Raw genomic sequence first — 20,742 nt, forward strand, 5'->3', positions numbered from 1 at the left:
TTATTGCTTACCCAGTCAAAGAGTCAATGCTGAAAAGTATTCAATATTAGAGTCGAGCAGCATCAGGCTGTGGGCACGGGGAGTTGCAGGCGGCAGCAGCATAAAAAATGCGCACTCCTCCATTATTAAAGTGTGTGCTCTCATGCTTGATAAATTGCAGCTGAGCTTTTGCTTGAAGGATTCGCTGCAGCTCTGGTGTGAAAATGTCTTATGCTTCGGGGGTTGCCATGCATATAAGACAGATAGACAGATAGACAGACAGACTGCCAGACAGACAGACAGAGTGTGAGACAGTCAGACATTCAGCCAGATATATCAAACAGTCTGGCAGCTGGCATTTTGCTATGGAAATTCACAGCTTAAAATTTACACTGCTTTACGCACTGCTTGACTAAGCAGAATATAAGGCAGACAAAAAACTCAGCATACTTTTTAGCGCACGCTTTTTTTTTTGATAGCATTTCAAATCGACCTGGAAGTTAATTACAAATTGCACTTTGACTCGAAATGGCTGTGATTTTTTTTAAAACTATACTGGGCTGGCAAAGCTAAGTGCATGCTGGCCAATAAAAAACAATAGAATCAACAGCGGAAAGCTACCAAAGGCAGCTGTGGCCATTGTTCTGGGCTTGGCTTTCAGATTTCTCAGTTGCCATATTTCGCATTTTGTTGTTTTGGCTGCTTTTGTTGTTGTCGTGTGGCTGCATTTTTTATGCTACACTTCAAACAGATTCCCTGTGTGCCTCTGTACATGTGTGTGTGTGTGCTATGCAGCCATAAATCTGCGCATTCAGCATGGTTTTGATGGTTGTTGTTGTCATTGACAACACTCTGAGAGCCGCAGCAGTGCATTGTCATGTAGCTCACATGCCAAGATTTACGTTGAGTCTTTATTTTTTTATTTTTTATTCCCTTGCAGAAGGTATTATAATGCAGCATGTATCAAGCATTGGAAGGGACTTTTCCGCCATGCAAATATATTTTTACGCATATATTTATATACATACGAGATTTTTTTCGAATAGAAAATGTGTTGATGAACCAAATGTGTATTAACTTTGAACAGTGTGTTTGCTTCAGGAATTTCTTTTTTCAATCGCTTTGTTTTTTTCGAACAAAGGAAACAAATGAGGAGAAAGCTTATTGACTAATTAAAAAATAAACAAACAAACAAATTGCATAATTAAGTGTGAACAATTTTTTTTTATTTTCTACAATGTCTGCCTAAAGAGTAGAATTCCTAATTTGAAAGAAGGTTAATGGAACTTGATTTTGATAAAAGTTTAAACGGCAAATCTCGATACATTCTATTTAAATTAAATATAAATTTAAACAAAATAATAAAATTAAATATACATTTAAAGTAAAAAAATATAGAAAATTAAGTTCACATTTATCGGAATTACAAGAAATCAAAGCTTTTCTATGCTGACAATACAATGCTCGGTCTCTGATAATGATTTATGTAAAATAGAAACATCTGATCATACTCAGTAGACTATGAAGATCTTTTATGTTCAGACAAGTAAACAAGCTCAAAAATTGTATAACTCATGATTTAAATGTTTTTATTTCAAGGCAAATCAGTTTAATCAATATGCCTGTTAGGGTATTAAATTGTCTTCAATCTTTGCAAAGTAATTCTTACTTGTTGTTTTTCTTTCTTAACCAGTCGAACGTTGCTTAAGAAAACAGTTTGCCAGACAGTGGGAGTTAAGATGTTTTTGCAGTTGCCGAATGCCGTAAAGAAAACCCGTTGCTGGGAAAAGATTTCACATCAATTCATTTATTGTAAAATACGCTGGCTATGGCCAGTATTTTTCTTCTTCTTTTGAGTCGCTTAATATGTAACGTACATAAAATTAATGTATACAGGTATACATATGTATATATAGATATATATATACTTACAGACATATATATTTATATGTGTATATATATATTTAGTTGTTGCTTGACCAGGACTTAAGCTAGCTGCAACTTTTATTATTATTTTTATCCATAATATATGTTTGTATTTATTTGTATTTTTTGGTATATGCAAAACTGCAGAAAATAGTTGGTTTTTGTTATTATTTTTATTTATTTTGTTTTTGTTTTTTTGTGAGGGATTTTATTTTTGCTCTCGTTATCTTTGGCATATACGTTGGTTGTTGCATTATTGAAAATGAGAGAGTTAAGCTGAATCTTTTGAATTGGGAGCTAAGCAAGCATGAATAGGATCTGATAGCTGATAACATTTATAATACAACAATTACAAATACCAACTGTTAAATTACCATTAGGACTATACTTAATGACTGTTTCAAGTCTACACAATGTACTTGATATGGACGCTTAAATTGTAAACACTAGAGCATACAGACAGCACACAAAGTTTCTCATAAAAATGCATCAAAATGAAATAATAATATTTTGAAGAATTTTCGCTTTGTGTGTGCGACTGTCTTGACATTTAAGTATATATTATTATTTGTCTGAGATGCCTACACTAAAGACTGGCTTTTGACTTAGAGCTAATGTTATTATGGAAATAACTGCAAGACATACACGCACTTATATTTGTTTTGCTCATGATATTTGCCCAAATAGAGGAGGGTTTTCTTTACTTCATTATTTTTTTTAAGTTTGTTTTTCAATGCTTTTGAATGTTGATTTTTGTATCAAACTTGAGCTGCGTGAACTTATGCCTCTATGAGATCCGCTGAAAGACAAAACAAATATGTACGGGTTGCATATTTCCATGGACAAGTTGCATGATGATACTCTCTATAGCTAGATTAACTAGATTACGCATACGCCTAGTGTACTCTATTGTTAAGCACTTTCTCTTTTGTTTGTTTTCCTTCCTTTTTCTTGACGAGGCTAATAAGCTCCATTGAAATAGTATTAACTACAACTTAGACAAGAATTTAGCTATTTACAAAAGAAACACGCACCACAACTACCCTAACTTGCCGCCTGCTCTGCTCGGCTCTGCTCCTTGCTATGCTCGCCGAGTTTCTTTATGATATTTTTTTACACATATATATTTAAGTTTTATTTTTATTTTTTGCGCGTTTCACACGCACGCACTCCAAACTATAGTAGGCATGGCTCTGGTGGTTCACTGTAGCTGTTTAGCTGGTTTCGGCAGCTGTTGGCTTACGCCTGCGCTGCGGCAACGAACTGCACCACAGTGTTTGGCCGTGTGCTCGGCACGACAGTTGTTGTTATTGTTTTTATTGTTGGTGTCGTGCCAGCAGAAGCTGATTTAATTGTTGTTGCTGCTGCCGCCCCTGTAGGCGCCTCATTGCCATTGCTCGGCGCACACTCATCGCTGGGCCGCCGCTTGACCAGCATTTGGCTTGACCTGACCGCAATCCATTCGTTGCGGCCGGCATCAAACCAAGTCAGGCCGAGATTGTAGCGCCCATTGAGATTGGCGTGCTGGCAATGAGAGAACCACCAGCCACCCTCATAGTTAGCAGCACAGTGCGTCTGTGATATATCGCGATCATCGTCAATTGCCGAGAATTGCATGCCCTGCTGATAGTTGAGCGCATCGGATGCATTCCCACTATACTCGCCAATGTGCAGCCTATAGCCATCCGAGCGGGATGAGATATAGAAATGCTTATACTCAGCCACCCAATTGTTGTCATAGATGTCCTGCATGTGCACGCGCAGCTGGGTGCAATTGTTTAGCGTCAGATGATGCAGCTGCTCATTGCCAATCCAATACTCGCCGCCCGGTGTGCCAAAGCCCTGCGCATAATCCGCCCAGGAACGATTGAAATCGGCACTGCCATCAAAGCGTCGCTGCACTGTCGTCCAGCCATCCGCGTTGCAGTGCGTCATCAGCGGATGATGCTGCCCGGCGGGCGCTATCAAGTGCAGGCCATCCACTTGCGTTGACAGCTCGCTGCAGTCCTGCGGCAGTTTATTCACAATCGCCTCATACTGGGCCTCAACGTTCTCCAATTCGGCCACCAACGTTTCGGCCAGCTCATTATCCGTTCTCAGATCTGTCAATTCCTGCGGCTGCTGCGGCTTCTGATGATGTGGACGCTTGTGCGGCTTGTTGAGGTGTGAAAGCTGTGGGTGAGAAAAGAAAACAAATTAAATATGTTTGCAGATCGGGATTCGCGCGACAATTCTTTAAAATTAAAAAAATTAAACAATGGTCAAGCGATGTTATCGATTCATATAATATCGAGTGAGAATTATCGCATAGCGCATGATGTTCCGATAAATTTATAAATGTACATCACCAACTCCAGTATTGCCAATTCAGCTGTGTTCTAGCTAAACTTGGCACTTTTTAGAGGGCATTAAGCGAAAGACTTAAATTTAAATTGATTAAGCCAATTTTTGTTCATTGTCATTGTTCATTGCCAATATCTGTTCTGAAAGCTAATTTAGCTATTTTTAGCTACTTTTTCTTATCGGCAGTTGGAAATGTATCGATCATTCCTATAGCATTGCCAGATACGATAAATTTTGCTAACTCTATGCAAGGTATACGAAAAGCAGGGCTGGTCATTATTGAATGTATCGATAAGTAAATACTGTTAAGCTGCAGTCCTATTTTTAAAGCGTGATATGAGAAAAGTGCCGTCAATGTGCATTTGCCATTTTCTGTTGTGACTTCTTACCTTATTGTGCAGCTCGTCGTTAACAAGTGATTGTATGCGATCCACATTCGTTTGCAGCTGCTCGACATTGCTGACAAGCTTCTTGACACCCTCACGCTCGTCCTGCAGCACGCTGACGCTTACGGCCATGGCCTGCAGGGAGCGTGCCGCATTTTTGTTCTCCTCACGCACCAAATTCTGCTCGGAGCTGATTTGCGCATTGGCAAACTCCAGCTTGGATATCTCGTGGCGCAGTTCTGGTATGCTCTTGTCCATTTTACTCTGCAGCCCCTCGACATCCTCCAGCAGCTCCAGCATCGAGGTGTGCAGCTTGTCCAGCGTCGCAATCTGACGGCTCAAATTGAAATTGGCATTCGCGATGCGATGCTGCTCCAGCTCAATGCTGCGCACCCGTTCGTCAATGTGATGGTACTTTAGCTCGTTCACCTGCCGGCGCAGGCTGCGCTGTGCCAGCTGCAGGCTGTGTATCTGCTGCTGCTGGAAGCGGCAATGGCGGCGTCTATGGTCGGCCAGTTCGCTGCTCGACATCGACCGTGACTGCAAATGGAAATGGAAAATGCGTGCTTGGGATTAGTTTGGTGCGCACAAATGTATGCGCAAGTTGCGTGTAAAGTCACTTAAAGCATTCACTTAAGCACTTTTGCCTAATACCCTGTTGCGTTTGATTATGCGCGAAACTGGGTATTTTGATTTGGTGGGAATGTATGTAACAGGCAATAGAAGGCACCCTATTATATAAGTCGATTTTATAGTTAACTTTATTTCATACTATCGATAACTTTCCCTCTTTCCCATGTATCAAGAGATTTCGTTCTTAAGTGTCTGTTTATTAAAGCGAAGTTTAGCTAGAGTTTAATTTGATAAGTACATGGTATCACCTGTTCGTGCATTTGCGACCGAAGCTCTTATGTTTGCTCTGTCCTCGTTGTCGTTGTCTTAGCGCACTTGTAATATGCATGTGCACAGGATTATGTGCAGGGAATTGAATCCTAAATCCATTTATAATAAATGCATTTCATAACGCACCGCAGCAGCGCCAAACAACTTGCCACAAATACACGCACACACCCCCACACACACACACACACACACACACATACACACACACATGCACATTTAGGACTTACGAGGATGAAAGGCGTGTACAACAATAATGTCAGCGACAGCAACTCGCTAAATCCCTGGCGTTGAGTGTGCTTGTGGGTGTGCGAGTGTTTATGTGTGTGTGGCTCTGTGTGTATAGACACGCCCACGGACACACACACATGGACATTAACCTAAGGCAACTTGGCAGCTGTCTATGTAAGCGTCACACAAGTTCATTTATGTTTTTTTATACCCAATACCCACAAAAAGTTTGTATGTAGGGTATATTAGGTTCTTAACAGGCATAAGAAAACGTATAAAAATCTATTCGATTCTTTTCTAGGAATTTTTATTTTATTATTTTAAATAAATAAATAATTAAAAATATATTAATCTTTTATCTCAATGATAAATAGAGACTTGGTATTAAGGATCTTGGATAGCAAACAAATTTTAAAGTTTTTAAAGCAAATATTTTACAAAATGTGAGGTTTAATAGATAACCAGATTGTGGTTTGTGATTGAATGATATATACATTAAGATCATAAGAGCACTGCTGACAGCACTAAGGGGTATTAGCTAGTCGTGCACTCACTTTTGCAGCACTCTTTCTTGTTTTTTCTTAGATGCAGAGCACCATATAGTAGTATAATTTATCTGAGTGACAAGCGTTAACCAAGGTAATGTCATTTGGGTCACATTTGTGATTTGTGAATGCAAATGTAATGAATACGCCAGCAGCATTGAAACGTATGCAGATATAGATACACATACAGATCCACATGCAGATACAGATATAAATACAGATACAAGCAGATATAGCTATATACATTCATGTAGCCTACACGCTTCGCTTGCCTTTCATTAAAACAAGCAAAATAATAATTATAATATTTCGTATTCCATCCGAGCTTTCGTACATCCCCCCATTCAAATGTCTCTCATAATTGCCTAATAAAGCAACTCTCAAATACGAAAGTAAAAGAAATATGTTGCTAATGAATTAAAAGAGAAGGAAATGTGAAAAGTGAAGACGTGAATAGCTACTTTTTTGCACACTGTTTAATTATGCGACACAGAAATGAAAACAAAATAAAAATTATTGCGATAGCAACAAGAGACGGAGAGAGAGAGAGATAGATGTATATGGAGAGCGAAAGAGAACAAAAGTCGATTACAAGCTTATAAATCAAAACTTTTTAATTCGCTTTTTGTTTGTTTCATTTATAATAACAAAGCAGGCAGCTCCATTAATTCTTTGTTATTAATAGATGACTTTTTTGTACTTGTTGTTTAGTTTTTTGATTCTAATTAATGGATCATCAATTGTAATCCATATATCATTCAAACATTTACATAGCTTTTTGTCGAGTTCTCACTGGCATTGTTTATAAATGGAAAACTTTTTTTAGTATTTCAAATAATTGAAACCTTTTTTTATTTAGATCATCTTTCATTTAACTGCATTATTATTGATAAGTATTTGCAATCGAACACAAGCTCATGAAGTAGTTTAAAATGTTTGAAGAGGAAGTGGTTCAGTTGAGCTTTTAATCATTCTTTCAATTGCTGTAGACACTTTTAACTTTTTATTCAAAATATTAGTATTATTTTTTATTTATTTATTTACTTTTATTATAAGTTTATCTTACGCATTGTGTTGTTTAAAATTAGTAATATATATTATATATTTTTGGTTGTTCTATGTTTCATGAGTTGGCCAAAGATGTAGGCGAAAAATGTTTAAAAATTATCTTAATAATGATCGGGTCCCAATTCCCAGACATATATGAACAAAAAAAACTTGATAATGTCACCCCGAATGCGTTTGACATTTTGTCACAATATTCTCAGGAATATTTTGCAAAATATTTTTTTTTTAAATGTTTTCAGCACTTTCACTGTTTTTAAATTCAATTATTCAGATCTTTGCTAAAAATATGAATTTTGCGAGTATGCGAAACTTGTGCTGCCAATCGAAGCGCGATTGAACCAAATTTTTCAGCTGCTGTCTGTGTTTGCTTTGCCTCAACGCACGTCTTGACGGTGGGCAAGAACTTCCGCGGGGTGTGGGGGGAGTGTGGAATGCCACTTGGCAAGGACGTTGTGTATGGTGAAAAAAAAGAGGAAGCGCCATTTGCTGTTTTATGTGAAAGGTCACGCACATTGGTAATACGCCACGTTCGACAGTGAGTCCAATATATATGCATACGTATACCTATATACTGCTATATATATAAATTTATCTGTGTATATATGTATAGCTGAACAATGCAGGAAGTCGGCTGCGACTATCAAATAGGTGCTGCACGATTTACGGCGTGGCGACGTCAACAATATAATTAAATGTGATTTATGTGCTAACGTCCACTGCCCCCTCGCCCACTCTGCCGGCAGCCTTAACGTTTACCAATTAACAAACAGTCAAAGGACGAGGCCAAATAAACAATTTTAAAGACATTTTGTGGCAAGTGACAGCGGCGCTAATTGAAATCGAAATTGAAGCATAAATATTTTATGCACGTGTATACGTGTGTGTGTGTGCGAGTGTGTGTGTGTGTGTTATAACAATTAAGAAATGCTAATCAGGCAAAAGGAGCAGCCGCTGGGCTAATTAATTTTCAAAGCCACACACACATGACACACACACTTTACACAAACGCACACACTCACACACAGAGACACACACATTAAATGCATAAACCGCTTGGGTCGCAGCAAGGATTAAAGTGAAATTTTACATGTTGTGCTCAAGTGAAGGCTAACAAGGATTTGCTATTAGCGTCAGCTATGCAGCAGCAGCCATGGAGCAGCAGCGCTCTATGCGTCTGTGTGAAGGAGTGTGTGTGTGTGTATGTGTGAGCGTGTGTGTGTGCAGTGCAAATAGAAAAAAACCTCGCCGGCTGCTGCTGCTGCTCCGCGCTGAATTGTCGTAAAAATTTAATAGGACTTTTGTGTGCCGCTCAAAAAGTTACACACACACACACACACACACAGAGACTATAAGGGCGTGTGTGTGTGTGTGTGTGCCTGTGCCACAAAATGCCATTAAGTTAATGCGCATTTAGGTGCCAACATTGGTTGCCTGCCAGTTTGCCTCTTATTTTTTATATAATTCATTTTATTTTTTTTGTGTCCAAATGGCAAACGTGTGCATAATTTGAAACTAAATATGCGCAAATATATCGCGCGCACTTCTCGAACTGCGAATTTTAATCAAAAGAGTTTCTATAAAACTCAAGAAGCTTTAAAATAAACCAAAAATTTGACAGACCAAAGTTCAAGCAAATAGCAAGCACAAAAGCAAGGCAAACATAAATTTATGCATGCATGCAAATATGTACACACATAAATAAAGATGTTTACAAGCTGCGCCGCTTGGGAAACTTAGCAGCCCGACCGCCCGCCCAATAATAGAAACATGACGCACTGCCACACATATGAATCTCAAGTGTATGCCAAGTTTCAATAAAGATAATTTCGCTCATAAAATAAATATCAACTACGAGCACTGCACATTTATGTAAATGTAGACCCGAAATGAGGAAAAACAGAAAAGACAAAATATGTATGGCAACCAGAAAGTACAAGCACTCCAACAATCAAACAAATTGCCAGCTGCAACTCAGTAGCTGGAAGGTGGATATCGGTGGCAAGGAAAGTAACATAAAACAAAAGCCAGCACAAATATCAACATAAATAAGGTAAAATGCTGGAGCTCACTCTTGTGCTACGGAATACAACAAACCAGAGCAAAAATAAAAAAATGCAAAAAGTAACAGGAGAGAAAAGTAGATAGCTTTGGGGCTGATGAACACTAGATACCCTATCAAACATATGAAAATTGCGCGATTAAATATATATAAATATATGCTAGCAATGATTAGACAAATTCATTTGCTATTTATTTGTATTTAAATTTATTTATTTGTTATTGTATTATATTTATATTTGTGTTTTGAATTTCTTTTATTTGTGTATAAGTATTTAATTGATTTTGATTATATTATTGCCTATATTTGTATTCATAAGTATTTGTTTTTATTTATTTATATTGATTTTTATTAATAATATTTTTTTGTATTTATTTTTATTTTTTATGTATTATTTGTTTTCTGATATGCGATATAAAAGAGATCGAATTTCTATTAACTGTTAACAACTTAGGAAAAAATATACAAGAATATCATAGAACTGCTTTTTTTTCCATTGATAGTTCCTATTTAGATCTATATATCACGCAGCAAAAATTTGATTCAATATTATATCTACAAATTTGAGAATGTTGATCCTCCTAATGTTGATCATGTATATATATGTTTCAACACATTCGTAACTGTCTTTCTTTGCCACATTAATGGTATACCCTCTGCTAGTGATACCCTAATAAATCCAAAAAAATAAATTTTTTTTGGTCTCTTGCGCCCGAAACCGGATCCTCTTGTCTTGCCGATGTCTGCTGCCTGCTGCTGCTGTCTGATGCTGTTGCCTTCTGCCCCTGTGCCTGGTTTTGTGTCTGTTCCGCATTTGTTTGCCTGGCTAATTTAACAGCAAGTTTCTCATACACGATATATGTTTACCCATATATTGCCAGTTGCCACTACTGCTGCTGGGGCTTTTGCTTTTGCTTTTCTTTGGACGCCCCAATGCTGGCAACAGTCGCATCAATAACCAATGATAAATATTTGCGTTCAACTGTTGCTAGTGACAGCTTCCATCATGCGATTTGTTATGCCAGCCTTCAGCTCGAGCTCGAGCTCGAGTTCGAGTCTTTGTGTGTCTGTTATCATCTCGTAGTACAGCATTTCGCTTTGTTATAAATCTGCACACATTGCAATTAGAACATCATTTTTTTTTTTTGGAGTTTAGGGTCGAGTTACGTGCCAGGCAACTTGTCACTGGCAGCTGGCGCTGCTTGATGTAGCCAACAGCCTGGTCTGGGCCCGGGCCAGTTGAAAGGTCTTGCCATCAATTCGAGTTCAATTAGTATCAGGCAATTCGACTAAGTGCCAGCAGCATCAAATAAACATATACAACGGCAAACCGGCAACCGAAGAGGCTTTTTCAGTCAGCCCCTCATAGCTGTCAGAATGATTGGCAATTACCGCAACCCCTGCCATGCCCGATACCCAAATAAATATTGTCCCCACTTTAAAGTTGTCTTGATATACATTCTTTTATCAGTTAAATAAGTTCTTCAAGCAACTTGATAGACAGTTTTCGAGTGGCCGAAAGTCTATAAAAGCTGACTACTTAGTACAAAAGTTAGGGCGGGACGCAGTCATTGTCTGTGAACTTTTGTCCTTTTTTCATCATGAAATAAATATAAATAAAAGCAGAACAGTTACAATTTATTTGAAAGTTTGAGCAGAATTCTTTAAACTTAACTTTCAGCAGTTTTGAAACTGCTTTTTTTAAAGCCGATTTTAACTAGTTCAAGCTTTAAATTATTGATGAATTGAAGCCAATTATTCTGAATGAATATTTGATTCTTTTTCAACACTGCTTGAATTTAGTGTTAATTCGCGCGCAAGCTGGTTTTATTTCATTTATTCCTATTTTATCATAAGCTAAGCTTACATTTTAAATTTGTACTAGTGAACTATCTGTTAACCATTTAAAGCCCATTTAATATTTTAATTCCGCTTTATGCGCCAACAATATACATATGCATGTTCGTTTTTATATAGCGCTAACCAACACTGAAATTCAATTGTGAGCTTTGCGCTCCTTCTTATTTGGTTCTTTCAAAGCATTCCCTTGGGGTTTTGCGCAGCATTTTTGCGCAATCCACTTGCTCTCCTTTTATTTGTTTTGTCTCTTTTAAAATTTTAATCAAATTAGAGACAGCTGATTTAATTTAACCATACACATACACACACACACACACTGACAGAATTTTTTTGTTAAATTTATTTTTATGCATATTTTCGCAGCCACCTGCGCAATTTGATTGTTGTGCCATGCGCTTTGTTCTAATTTAACCTAATTTCTGCTTTGCTGCGCTTTTATAATAACAATTTTTAAGAATTGCTTTTTCTTTTGTTTTTTTTTTTTTTTGTCTAGAGGTAGCAACAACAACAGGTTTTTGCTGTTGGTCCCTGCTCGGGCGCCGCTGTCAGTGAGTGAACTTTGGTGGGAAATGTGGCATAAAAAATAAGCAAAATAAATAACAAAAACAAAAGCAACAGAAAAAAACCTAAAAAATAATGAAAAGGATCAAATTGTGCTGAAGCATTGCGCGCATCATAAACGCATACCAACACACACCACAAACACACACACATATACACACATACACACTCACACACAACAAATACATGTATAAAACTGATTATCAAGGCACTCAAGAGCATCTGCTGTTGGCTGGCCAAAATAGGGACCTGTGCTAGGGACCCAAAGTTGTTGGCCAGACAAAAGACAGCAGCCGTCACTGGTCTCTGACAGCGCAGCTGGCGTTATATACCAATTTCTGCACCCCTCCCCCCCACCGCACTCCCTCCCAGCACTCCACCTCTTTGTATCTCCCTATCTCTTTGCTACTGAAACGCTGAGGGCGATTAAAAGGTGATTTCCTGCTTTTTGTTTGCAATTTTTAGCAATTTCATTCTATATACAAAAAGTACGAGGCGTGCCCTTTAACATTATATTAATGTGTGTATGCCGAGTGTGTGTGCGTGTGTTTGTTTGTGTGTGTGCTTTCGCCTGCACTCCAACAGATTCGAGTGCGTCTGTTGTGAAAGCCGCTTAAACCGCCTGACTGCACGTTTTATCGTTTTCATCGGTTTTATTGGTTTTGTTTGCCCTTTTTTTTATTTTATTTTTTTAAAGCAATTTGTGGTCAAAATTTTTAGTGGCTGCTTGTGAATGTAATTGCTTTGTGTGCTCAACGAGGTTCACTTTTCAATCAGCTAGCATTGGGAAGAGGTGAGCCGGCGGGGGCCAGCCAGCTACTACCCAAAGCTAGCAAATTTTCGGCTAAGCATCTTCTGTGACCAGTTCGAAAACTTCAAAGCAAAAGGGCAGCAGCTACTTGTAACGTATAAAATATTACTGACGAGCGGCCCGAGGAGTGCTGAAGAGGGGCAACCAGAAAACAGGTGGTTTTAAACCAGTTTTTTATTTTTATTTTTTGCATACTTTTTGTGGCAACCGCATGAATATGGGCGTCACTTAATCCTTTTAATGAAGCACACAACGTTCCAATTTTTTAGCATTGTTATACTCGCTTACAAAATGAAGAGAGCTTACTGATTTTGTGGACGTAACAGACCTATGGAGGCTAGAGACTTTAAATTTGGAATATGTCTGGTTTCCATATCAGGAAAAACTATATCTTTCACAGTTTTGAGGCTAGAGAATGACCATACTGTTGATAGACTCCTCTAAAGCACTCTAAATCGAAAAAAATTAAATTTATTTTCATAAATTTGACAAGCTGTCTCTTTGAAGCTGTTATTGGGCTGTGTACGGGCATTAAGCAGTCGGTTACAACCAACCGCAACGTGTTGACTCCATTTTTGTTGTGTTTTTATTTTATGCAACGCTCGCATTTTGTCCGCCCATCTCTGGGACACATTTTGCGGCTTTACCTGTTGGTTGCGCTCAAATATCTCTTTAGCTTGTTTGCAAAATGTACAAGAAAAAACTGAAAGAAAAAGTTTCGCTTGGCTCAAAATTTGATGTGCTTGGTCAAAAGATCGGCTTTTTAGTTAATCAAAAACAAGGCAACTTGAAAGACTTGTTAAAGTGCTGTGAATACATGAAAAGTGCTGTAAGCAAAGCTTCAAGTGAGTCGCGCTTTAAGCTTTTATATTTTGGCCTAATATAAAATACATCTCGAAATAAAGCAACATTTGACGCCTTACATGAAAAGCTTAGCTTTTTAAGCAAATTTTTACAAAACTATTTTATCCTAAAACTATTTGATAAAACAGAAACTAAACTTTCTGTGCAAGCAAAGTCTTCGAAAAAAATGACATTTTTTGGGCATAATTTGAATTTTTTTATTGGCTGAACTTTGAGAAACAATCCCAAATATTTATTTCACTTTCGCAAAACTTGGAAGAATGTTTATCGTAGCATTTGCAACTATAGTGTTGAGTAATTTACAAAAACTAACTTTTTGCTGTTTAACATATAAATTAGACAGCACTGAACTCTTATTGCACTGTTAAAGCGTTTTTTCCACTTTGCAACACTATTTACATTTGATGCCAGCAGCTGCATTATGTTGCGTAATACGTCAAGCGACTTTTTTAAACTAGTTTACAACACTGTTTACGACTTAATGCCAAAAGTGCCAACCTTTTGCCAATTTGCATCGCATGCTTGAGCATCATTTTTTATGACTACTGCTTTTTAGCTACAGGGTATTCGTCCGCATGCCCTTGAACATTTAATTTAACTTTCACTTTGCCTTGCGCATTTTATTGACTTTAATTATAATTAAAAGTTGTTAGCATGTTGTTGCTCAGTCTGTGCTGTCTGCGATTTGCCTGACCTTAATGTTAATGATTCAGTTAGGCCGGGAAGACAGGAGCGGTTAACATTGGGGACTGTAGTCTGTGTAGTCTAAGTGGCTGCCCGGGGCGAGGCGTTAGCATTAAATATTAAATATGTTGACGTCCTGCGGTGCGTATGAGTAATTTAAGCAGCATATGAGGCGCCATTAAAAAGTAAGAACATACACAAGCACACAGAGAGAGAGAGAGTACTCCACTCGGCTTGGGCACTCGGCTCGTTAGCACATCGTGTCTCAGATGGCGCCTACTAAAAACGAGAGTCGCCCCCACAAAACAAAAAAACAATGGCTTTGGCAGTCAGGTATAAAATAAGGCATAAAATGGGCAGATAATGGCAATGGGGAGGCAGAGACCAGGCCGCTGGCTGCCGGCGCGACGGGTCGCTTTATGAGCGCACTTAAAACGGCAGCAACAAAAGCAACATTTCATAGCCATAAAAGCTGAAGCACACCACCTGAGCGTACGTGTGTGTGTGTGCGAGTGCGTGCTTATCTGATCATTAGCATAAAGTTGGCCGACAGTCAGGTACTACAGTATGTTGGCAAGTGTGTGTTTACTCACCTCTTGGCTAGCTTCCTGACTGCTGCTATTCTCCTCAATGCTGGCCGACTGCTCTAGTGTCTGCTGCTTGACAATTGCATTGGCATTGGTATTGGCTTTGGCATTGGCTTTAGCATTTAGCTGCCTGTTCAGCTCGTGCTTGTATTCCTGCTCCTGCTGCAGCAGCTCCTCGCGCAGCTCCTGCACAATCACCTCGGTTTGCTGTTGCCGCTCCCGCTGGGCAGCCAGCTCGAGTTTTAGTTGCTGATAATCGTTGCGTATTGTTGCCAGATCCTCGTAGGCGGTGCCCTCGTGTCGTACATCCTTCGCGACGTTGGCGGCGGTGCGCTGCAGCTCCACCAGCTGTTTGCGTATCTCCGATATCGACTGCTGCAGCCACTCGACGGTCAGGCGCTCCTTGTTGCCGCTGTGCGTGGCGCGCAGCGTTTGCATCTCGCGTCTGTTATATGCAACAAAAAAAAACATGTAAAGAGAGCAGCAAAAAGAGAATTAGCATATTTTTTAAACCGTCCAAACGTATTTTGTAGTTGGCTTGTTTAATTAGCCAGACAGCTGGTGGGCCGCAACGGCGGCGGGGGCGACGGCGACGGCATGAATATGCAGCTCGTGCGCGCGAACACACGGCGTATGCGTAACATTTTAATTGACTTTGAAACGGGCAACGTGCGCTGTGGTGCCGCGCTGGCAGAATCTAATTTAAATTGACATTTTCTGGCTAGCGGATGGCTTAATTGCCTGTGTGTCCAAAAGCAGCGTGTTAATGGGATTCGGGCGTGAGGCTTACATGAAAAAGCAGCGTCATTTTCATGCAGTTTTTCAATTAGGCACGTTTAATGGCGTTGCTTAATCCTTTGCATTAAGCTCGTGCCTAGGCAAAGCTCTTGCAACACTCGCCAAATAACTGCCAAAACAATTTCACACGCACGCACATAGAAATCACAGTCAGAGTCAACTGCAATTCGCCAAACGAAGGAGGGGGGAAAAAACATATAAAACTTTGCCACCACTTTGCAAACGAAAAACCGAAAAACAAGAAACATCAACAACAAGTGCGAGAGCATGAGAAAATATTGTTTAAGTGTAGCAAAATAAATTTTGCTTAGCCCAGAAAAAACAAAACAAACAAAAACAGCGGAAAATGAAAATGTTTTAGCACTTGTGGCAGTTGGCAGGCGCCAGCCTCAAAGCTTGAGCGCATTTTTGTGGCATTTCAGACAATTAAAGTAGTCAGTCGGAACAGCTGAAGGCAACCACTTGCAAAGTGAGAAGAACGTGAGAGAGCGAGCTGAAGGGACGAGTGGGGTAGGGGCAGAGATCTTTCAAGTTCTGCTGCTCCCCACTCCATCACAAAGAAAACTTTTTTTTCAGAGGCTGCTGCCACAGCTGCTGCTACTGCTGCCCCTACTGCGACTGCGGCTCCTACTGCTATTTTATTTTTCACTGTCAAAAGAGCAAAGCTACATGAAATTTTCATAAAAAACTTTTTCTTCCTACAACATTTTGGTTGGCAATGTTGCGTATACGTAATATTTCAATTTGCGTGCGGCTGACTTATGCACGCGTGCATCTGTGTGCGTGTGCATGTGTGTGTGTGTGTGTGTTTGTGGGCACTGTAAATTTGAGGACTTGAGAAGTTTTTCTGGTTTTTAACTACACGCTCAGTTACAGCTGACTTGAGCGAGCAAAAAGTTGGTTAGTTTTTATAATTATTTAAGTAGGGGAGTATTTAATTAAAAAATTTGCTACTTGTTTTTAAACTGTTGGCAATTATTAGATTATTAATAAGATAAGTTAGTTAGTTGTGCTCGCTTGTGAGTATTTATGGCCGGTCGGGTTATCGAAAAGAATCAACTTCATATGCAAAAGAACATTTAACATTTTCTTAACCTTTTTAAGTTGGTTCGGACAAAATTTATATTTAAATGTTTCCAAATGGAAAGCCAAATATTATTATATTTGAAGGAAAAATCTTTTTTCAAATGTTTTCATATGCAAGGCCAAATATTATTATATGTGAGGAAAATATTCTTTTTTGTGGAGATATAACAAATGAAAGTTTCTTAAAATTTTTGCACTTCTTTTAAATAAATATTCATGTAAATATTTTCGTTTGACTTGGCTTTAATTTTCTAAATTTTTTCTTGTTCTACATAAAAATTGAAAAAATAATCATAATCATCAAATTCAGTGCCTAAAAATATATTTAAAAATTCTAATTTCTGGTTAAAAATAAAAACCTTGAAAAGTATTATTCTCTTATGAGCAAGACCTGATCGACTACACACAATTGTTACAAAACAAAATTTAATTTATGCCAAGGTTCAAAAACCAAAAACTAAAACTCTTAAAATATATTTCAATTTATTACTATGCATTTTGAATTTGCTGCACAACCAATTTTTGGGCAACATTCGTTGGCTCGTTTACATGTCAAAGCTCAATTTATCTAAGCATTTGATAGTAAAACTAAAATGAAAATAAAAATAAAAAGAAAAAGCTGCTCTACGCATCACACAAAAGCAACTACGAAATTTGCACAATTTTTCGCCTGGCTGCAACAGTATATTTTTGTTGTGTTCTTTTATTTTTTGCACCTTTTGTAAACAACGTTGAAAGCCAAATAGAATAAAGAAGTGAGCGCAGCACACGTCATTCAAGTAAAAATTGGAAATGCTGTCAATGACATGAGGCAAATTGAAAATACGCAGACAAAAAAAAAAGAAAAAGAGGACGACTGGCGCTGAAGAAAATGTGTGAGGGAAAATTGTGAGCGCTGCGCGCACATTTTAATTATCAAATGGAAGCTGCAATGGGAAATGCGCTGAATGCCTCATCAAATTTAGACCAAATCAGTAGCGGCAAATGGCAGCCAGTTAAATGGATCACAGCAGTAGGAGCTGCACCCCTGCACCCCTCTTCACCCCCCCCAATCCATACATATGTCCCTGCACAGAGGCCTGGCTCGTGCCGCAATCAAATAACGACTTGGTGGGGCGTGAATGGTGGGGCACTGGAATCACATAAACCATAGTTGACATGACGTTTGACTGGCCCTGGCGACTTGCTGCTTATGGCTGCAAGTGTGTGTGCGTGTGTGTGTGTCAGCACACACGCGTGTGTTGAATTATTTACGGTGTCAGTGACAAAGTTTACGACGTTCACGACATGAGCAAACAGCAACAAAAAAACTGCGAAACTAACCAAAGCTATTTGTACAGTAAATTAAGTGAGCGCCATTTTTGTTGGCCTTTGCTCTAGATCAACAGCGGTGTGTGTGCGTGAGTGTGTGCGTGTATGTGCGTGTGTCTGTCGATGAGACAATCATTATTAGTCAGCCAGTCTGCAAAGACAACAACAAACAAATCACAAAGAAACTCGGGGCTTGGCTGGGCCTAGGCCTGGAAATCAGAAATCATCTACGTGCCGCCCGCCCAGCGATTTCTTATCAAATGTTAAGCTGCTTAAGGAACTGGATTTTGGACAGTTTCTTATTTGTTTAAATTAACTTGCGACAAATACAAATAAAGCAAAGCCAGAAATGGCACCGAAGCTTCAAATGCCCTTGCACACACTTGGCAGATGGGACTTACAAATAATGCGGTAATATTAATTTAGCGATTTAGATTACATTTTAATTAGGTTTAAGATTTCATAAAACAAGATTTTAATTAGAAAATATCCGATTTTTCTCTGATATTGTAGCTGATCCTGAAGGGTTTTGAGCTCCTTGCAAATAAGTTCAAGATATCTGAAGAAATAAATGTTCTTATACATTTACTTACCTACTTAGCTAATAATGTTGCTGAGATGTTAAGAATTATAAATTTTGCTTTTAGTGAGTTTAGTTCATATATTTTTTATTAAACTTCTGCCTAGACTGAGTATGTTAGCTCTATATCGTTTAGATCGGACCTCTTCTAAGATATGTGTTTTCTATAGCAAAAAGAAGCATTTCTATTAAGTTTCATAAATTTATATTTAAATATTTATTTATAGTTAAATATTTATTTATTATTTTATATTTAAGTCTTTATTTATATAAATATATGCGCATATCTGAGCAGTTGTTGCAAATTCAGTATTTATTGAAGAGTAAAAAATTATAAAGATATTTTCTAAAATATTTAAGTTCCTTTTCTTATGACCAAAGTATTTTGAACCATCTTTTTCACATTTTCCCATTGCCTTGCATAAAATGTTTCTTTTTTATGTTTGGCTTAATTCAGTTACTAACTAGGCCTAAAAGCCTTGCTTTATTTTGGGATCGTTAATTAATTTTAAACGGAAAAAAAATTAAATATTTTTTTGCTAAGTTATCTTGTGCTATTTGTATGGCCATGGCTGTATATGTGACATACGCAAAATTAAGCTTAATGCAGCTACTTTAAACGCTCGACAAAATGCCTGACAAACTAACAATACACTCGGTTAGTGTATTAAAAGAAAGGAAACAAAAGAAAATTCAGCGAGGCGCAAAAGTGTTGCCTAATTCAAGGCGCTGCCAAATTGGCTGCCCGCGTCCGCACAAGACTCGCACATGTGCTGTAAAAATTAGCGGAGACACGCCCACTAAATAAATGCACGCCCCTGGCCTAGCAGTTCGCCTGCCTGTGACAGACAACATTACGAGTCGGAAAAAGTTTTTGCTGAACAACTTTAGCTGGAAGTTAAGCCAAGTTGGGCCAAGTAACAGCTCAAGTTGCCAGCTGCAAGTTGTTGCAAGTCGCAAACGAATTGTGGGTCAGCATAAAAAATATGCTACAAAATAATGCAAGAAAATGGAAGAAGAAGAAAGGGAAGAAAGTTTTGCCTGCAATAAAGCTATCACTTTGCAACTCACCTCAATTGATCCAATTCGCTGCGCATATCCGCATCGACGCTGGCCGCATCCGTGGTGAGCCGCAGGGATTTACGTAAATTATGTTCCAGCAATTCGTAATCCTCGCGCCGACGCATCATCAGCGCATTCAATTGCTTGGTCAGCAGGCGCACCTGATCGCCCAGCTTCAGATTATGCGGCACATCCTGCTCCTCGTCCTGCCCCTTGTTGCCACCTAACTGAACGCCATTCGAGAGCATCTCCAGCCCCTCCTCATTATCCTCATCGTCGACAAAGCGCAGCAGCTCAACGCTGGATGGTGGCAATGTTGCAGCTGCAGCTGCAACTGGAGCCGAGCTGCTTGCCTTGGCATCGCGCAACATGTTGTTCACGTCGCTGATGACGCCGCTTGTGGCGCCACGCGCGCTTGCCACCGCCAACGAGACGATCAAGAGTATCAAACGCAACATTCTGTAGCGGCACAAAAGAGCTGCGTATTTAAGTACAATTTTATTTGGCTTTACTTTAAATTCAAGTTTGAATTTTTGGTGGCACAGTCTTTAGTATTTTTGTGGCATGGATTATTTATGCAAATGTTGGCCACGTTTCATGACGGACCACCTTATAAAATGCGGCGCTAACAATATTTGAATTATGCGCGGCGCCTTTTCTTGTGCTGCTTGCCGCACGTTTTGTTTAGCTCGCGCTGCTGTTTTGTTATTCGCCGCCGCCTCCTTCGCTAAGCGGCTTTAAGCGCACAACACAAAAACACACGCACGCACGCACACACACTAAGACAACACGACTTAACTTCCTTTTGAAAAACAGTTTGTCTGACTTTCACTTGATTGGCTGCAGCTAGCTGCGTACGAAGCAATCGGCGCGACGTTTGTCATAGGACTAAAGCGGCGGGCAGCAGCTGCATCCTTTTTATAGCCCGCCAGCCGGTGCCGACGCGTTGCGGCGACGCTCAACACAAAAGAGAGACGGACAGAGCGAAAGACAGAGAGCGAGAGAGCGCGCAAAGTGCGAATGCTTCGTGCGTAGTTGAAGAGCATGCAACAAGCAGTCAAAACAGGTTGTCCCACCAGGAACAACTCGACCAATGCTAAG

General features: G+C 39.1%; 1 protein-coding gene across 1 annotated transcript; it reads right to left on the reverse strand.

Moving 5' to 3' along the window:
- Positions 1 to 1,894: 1,894 nt before the first annotated feature.
- Positions 1,895 to 20,497, reverse strand: sca (scabrous). Its single transcript, XM_064687688.1, has 4 exons — positions 19,651 to 20,497; positions 14,811 to 15,249; positions 4,638 to 5,174; positions 1,895 to 4,077 (listed from the first exon to the last, which is right to left on the reverse strand). Exons 1-4 carry the CDS (start codon positions 20,097 to 20,099, stop codon positions 3,145 to 3,147), a joined length of 2,358 nt encoding a protein of 785 aa, XP_064543758.1. The 5' UTR covers positions 20,100 to 20,497; the 3' UTR covers positions 1,895 to 3,144.
- Positions 20,498 to 20,742: the final 245 nt, after the last annotated feature.

The sequence above is a fragment of the Drosophila montana genome, unplaced genomic scaffold, assembly GCF_035044405.1.
Source record: "Drosophila montana isolate Dmon_TW-CO22-7 unplaced genomic scaffold, ASM3504440v1 contig_3200_1, whole genome shotgun sequence".
Lineage (NCBI taxonomy): Eukaryota > Metazoa > Arthropoda > Insecta > Diptera > Drosophilidae > Drosophila > Drosophila montana.

Bases quoted from the DNA above. Each gene is read 5' to 3' on its own strand.
- sca (XM_064687688.1), bottom strand. From the start codon at position 20,099: ATGTTGCGTTTGATACTCTTGATCGTCTCGTTGGCGGTGGCAAGCGCG. The intron at 15,250-19,650 runs GTGAGTTGCAAA...TGCATATAACAG, and splicing joins AGCGAATTGGATCAATTGAG to ACGCGAGATGCAAACGCTGC. The intron at 5,175-14,810 runs GTGAGTAAACAC...TTCCATTTGCAG, and splicing joins GTCAGGAAGCTAGCCAAGAG to TCACGGTCGATGTCGAGCAG.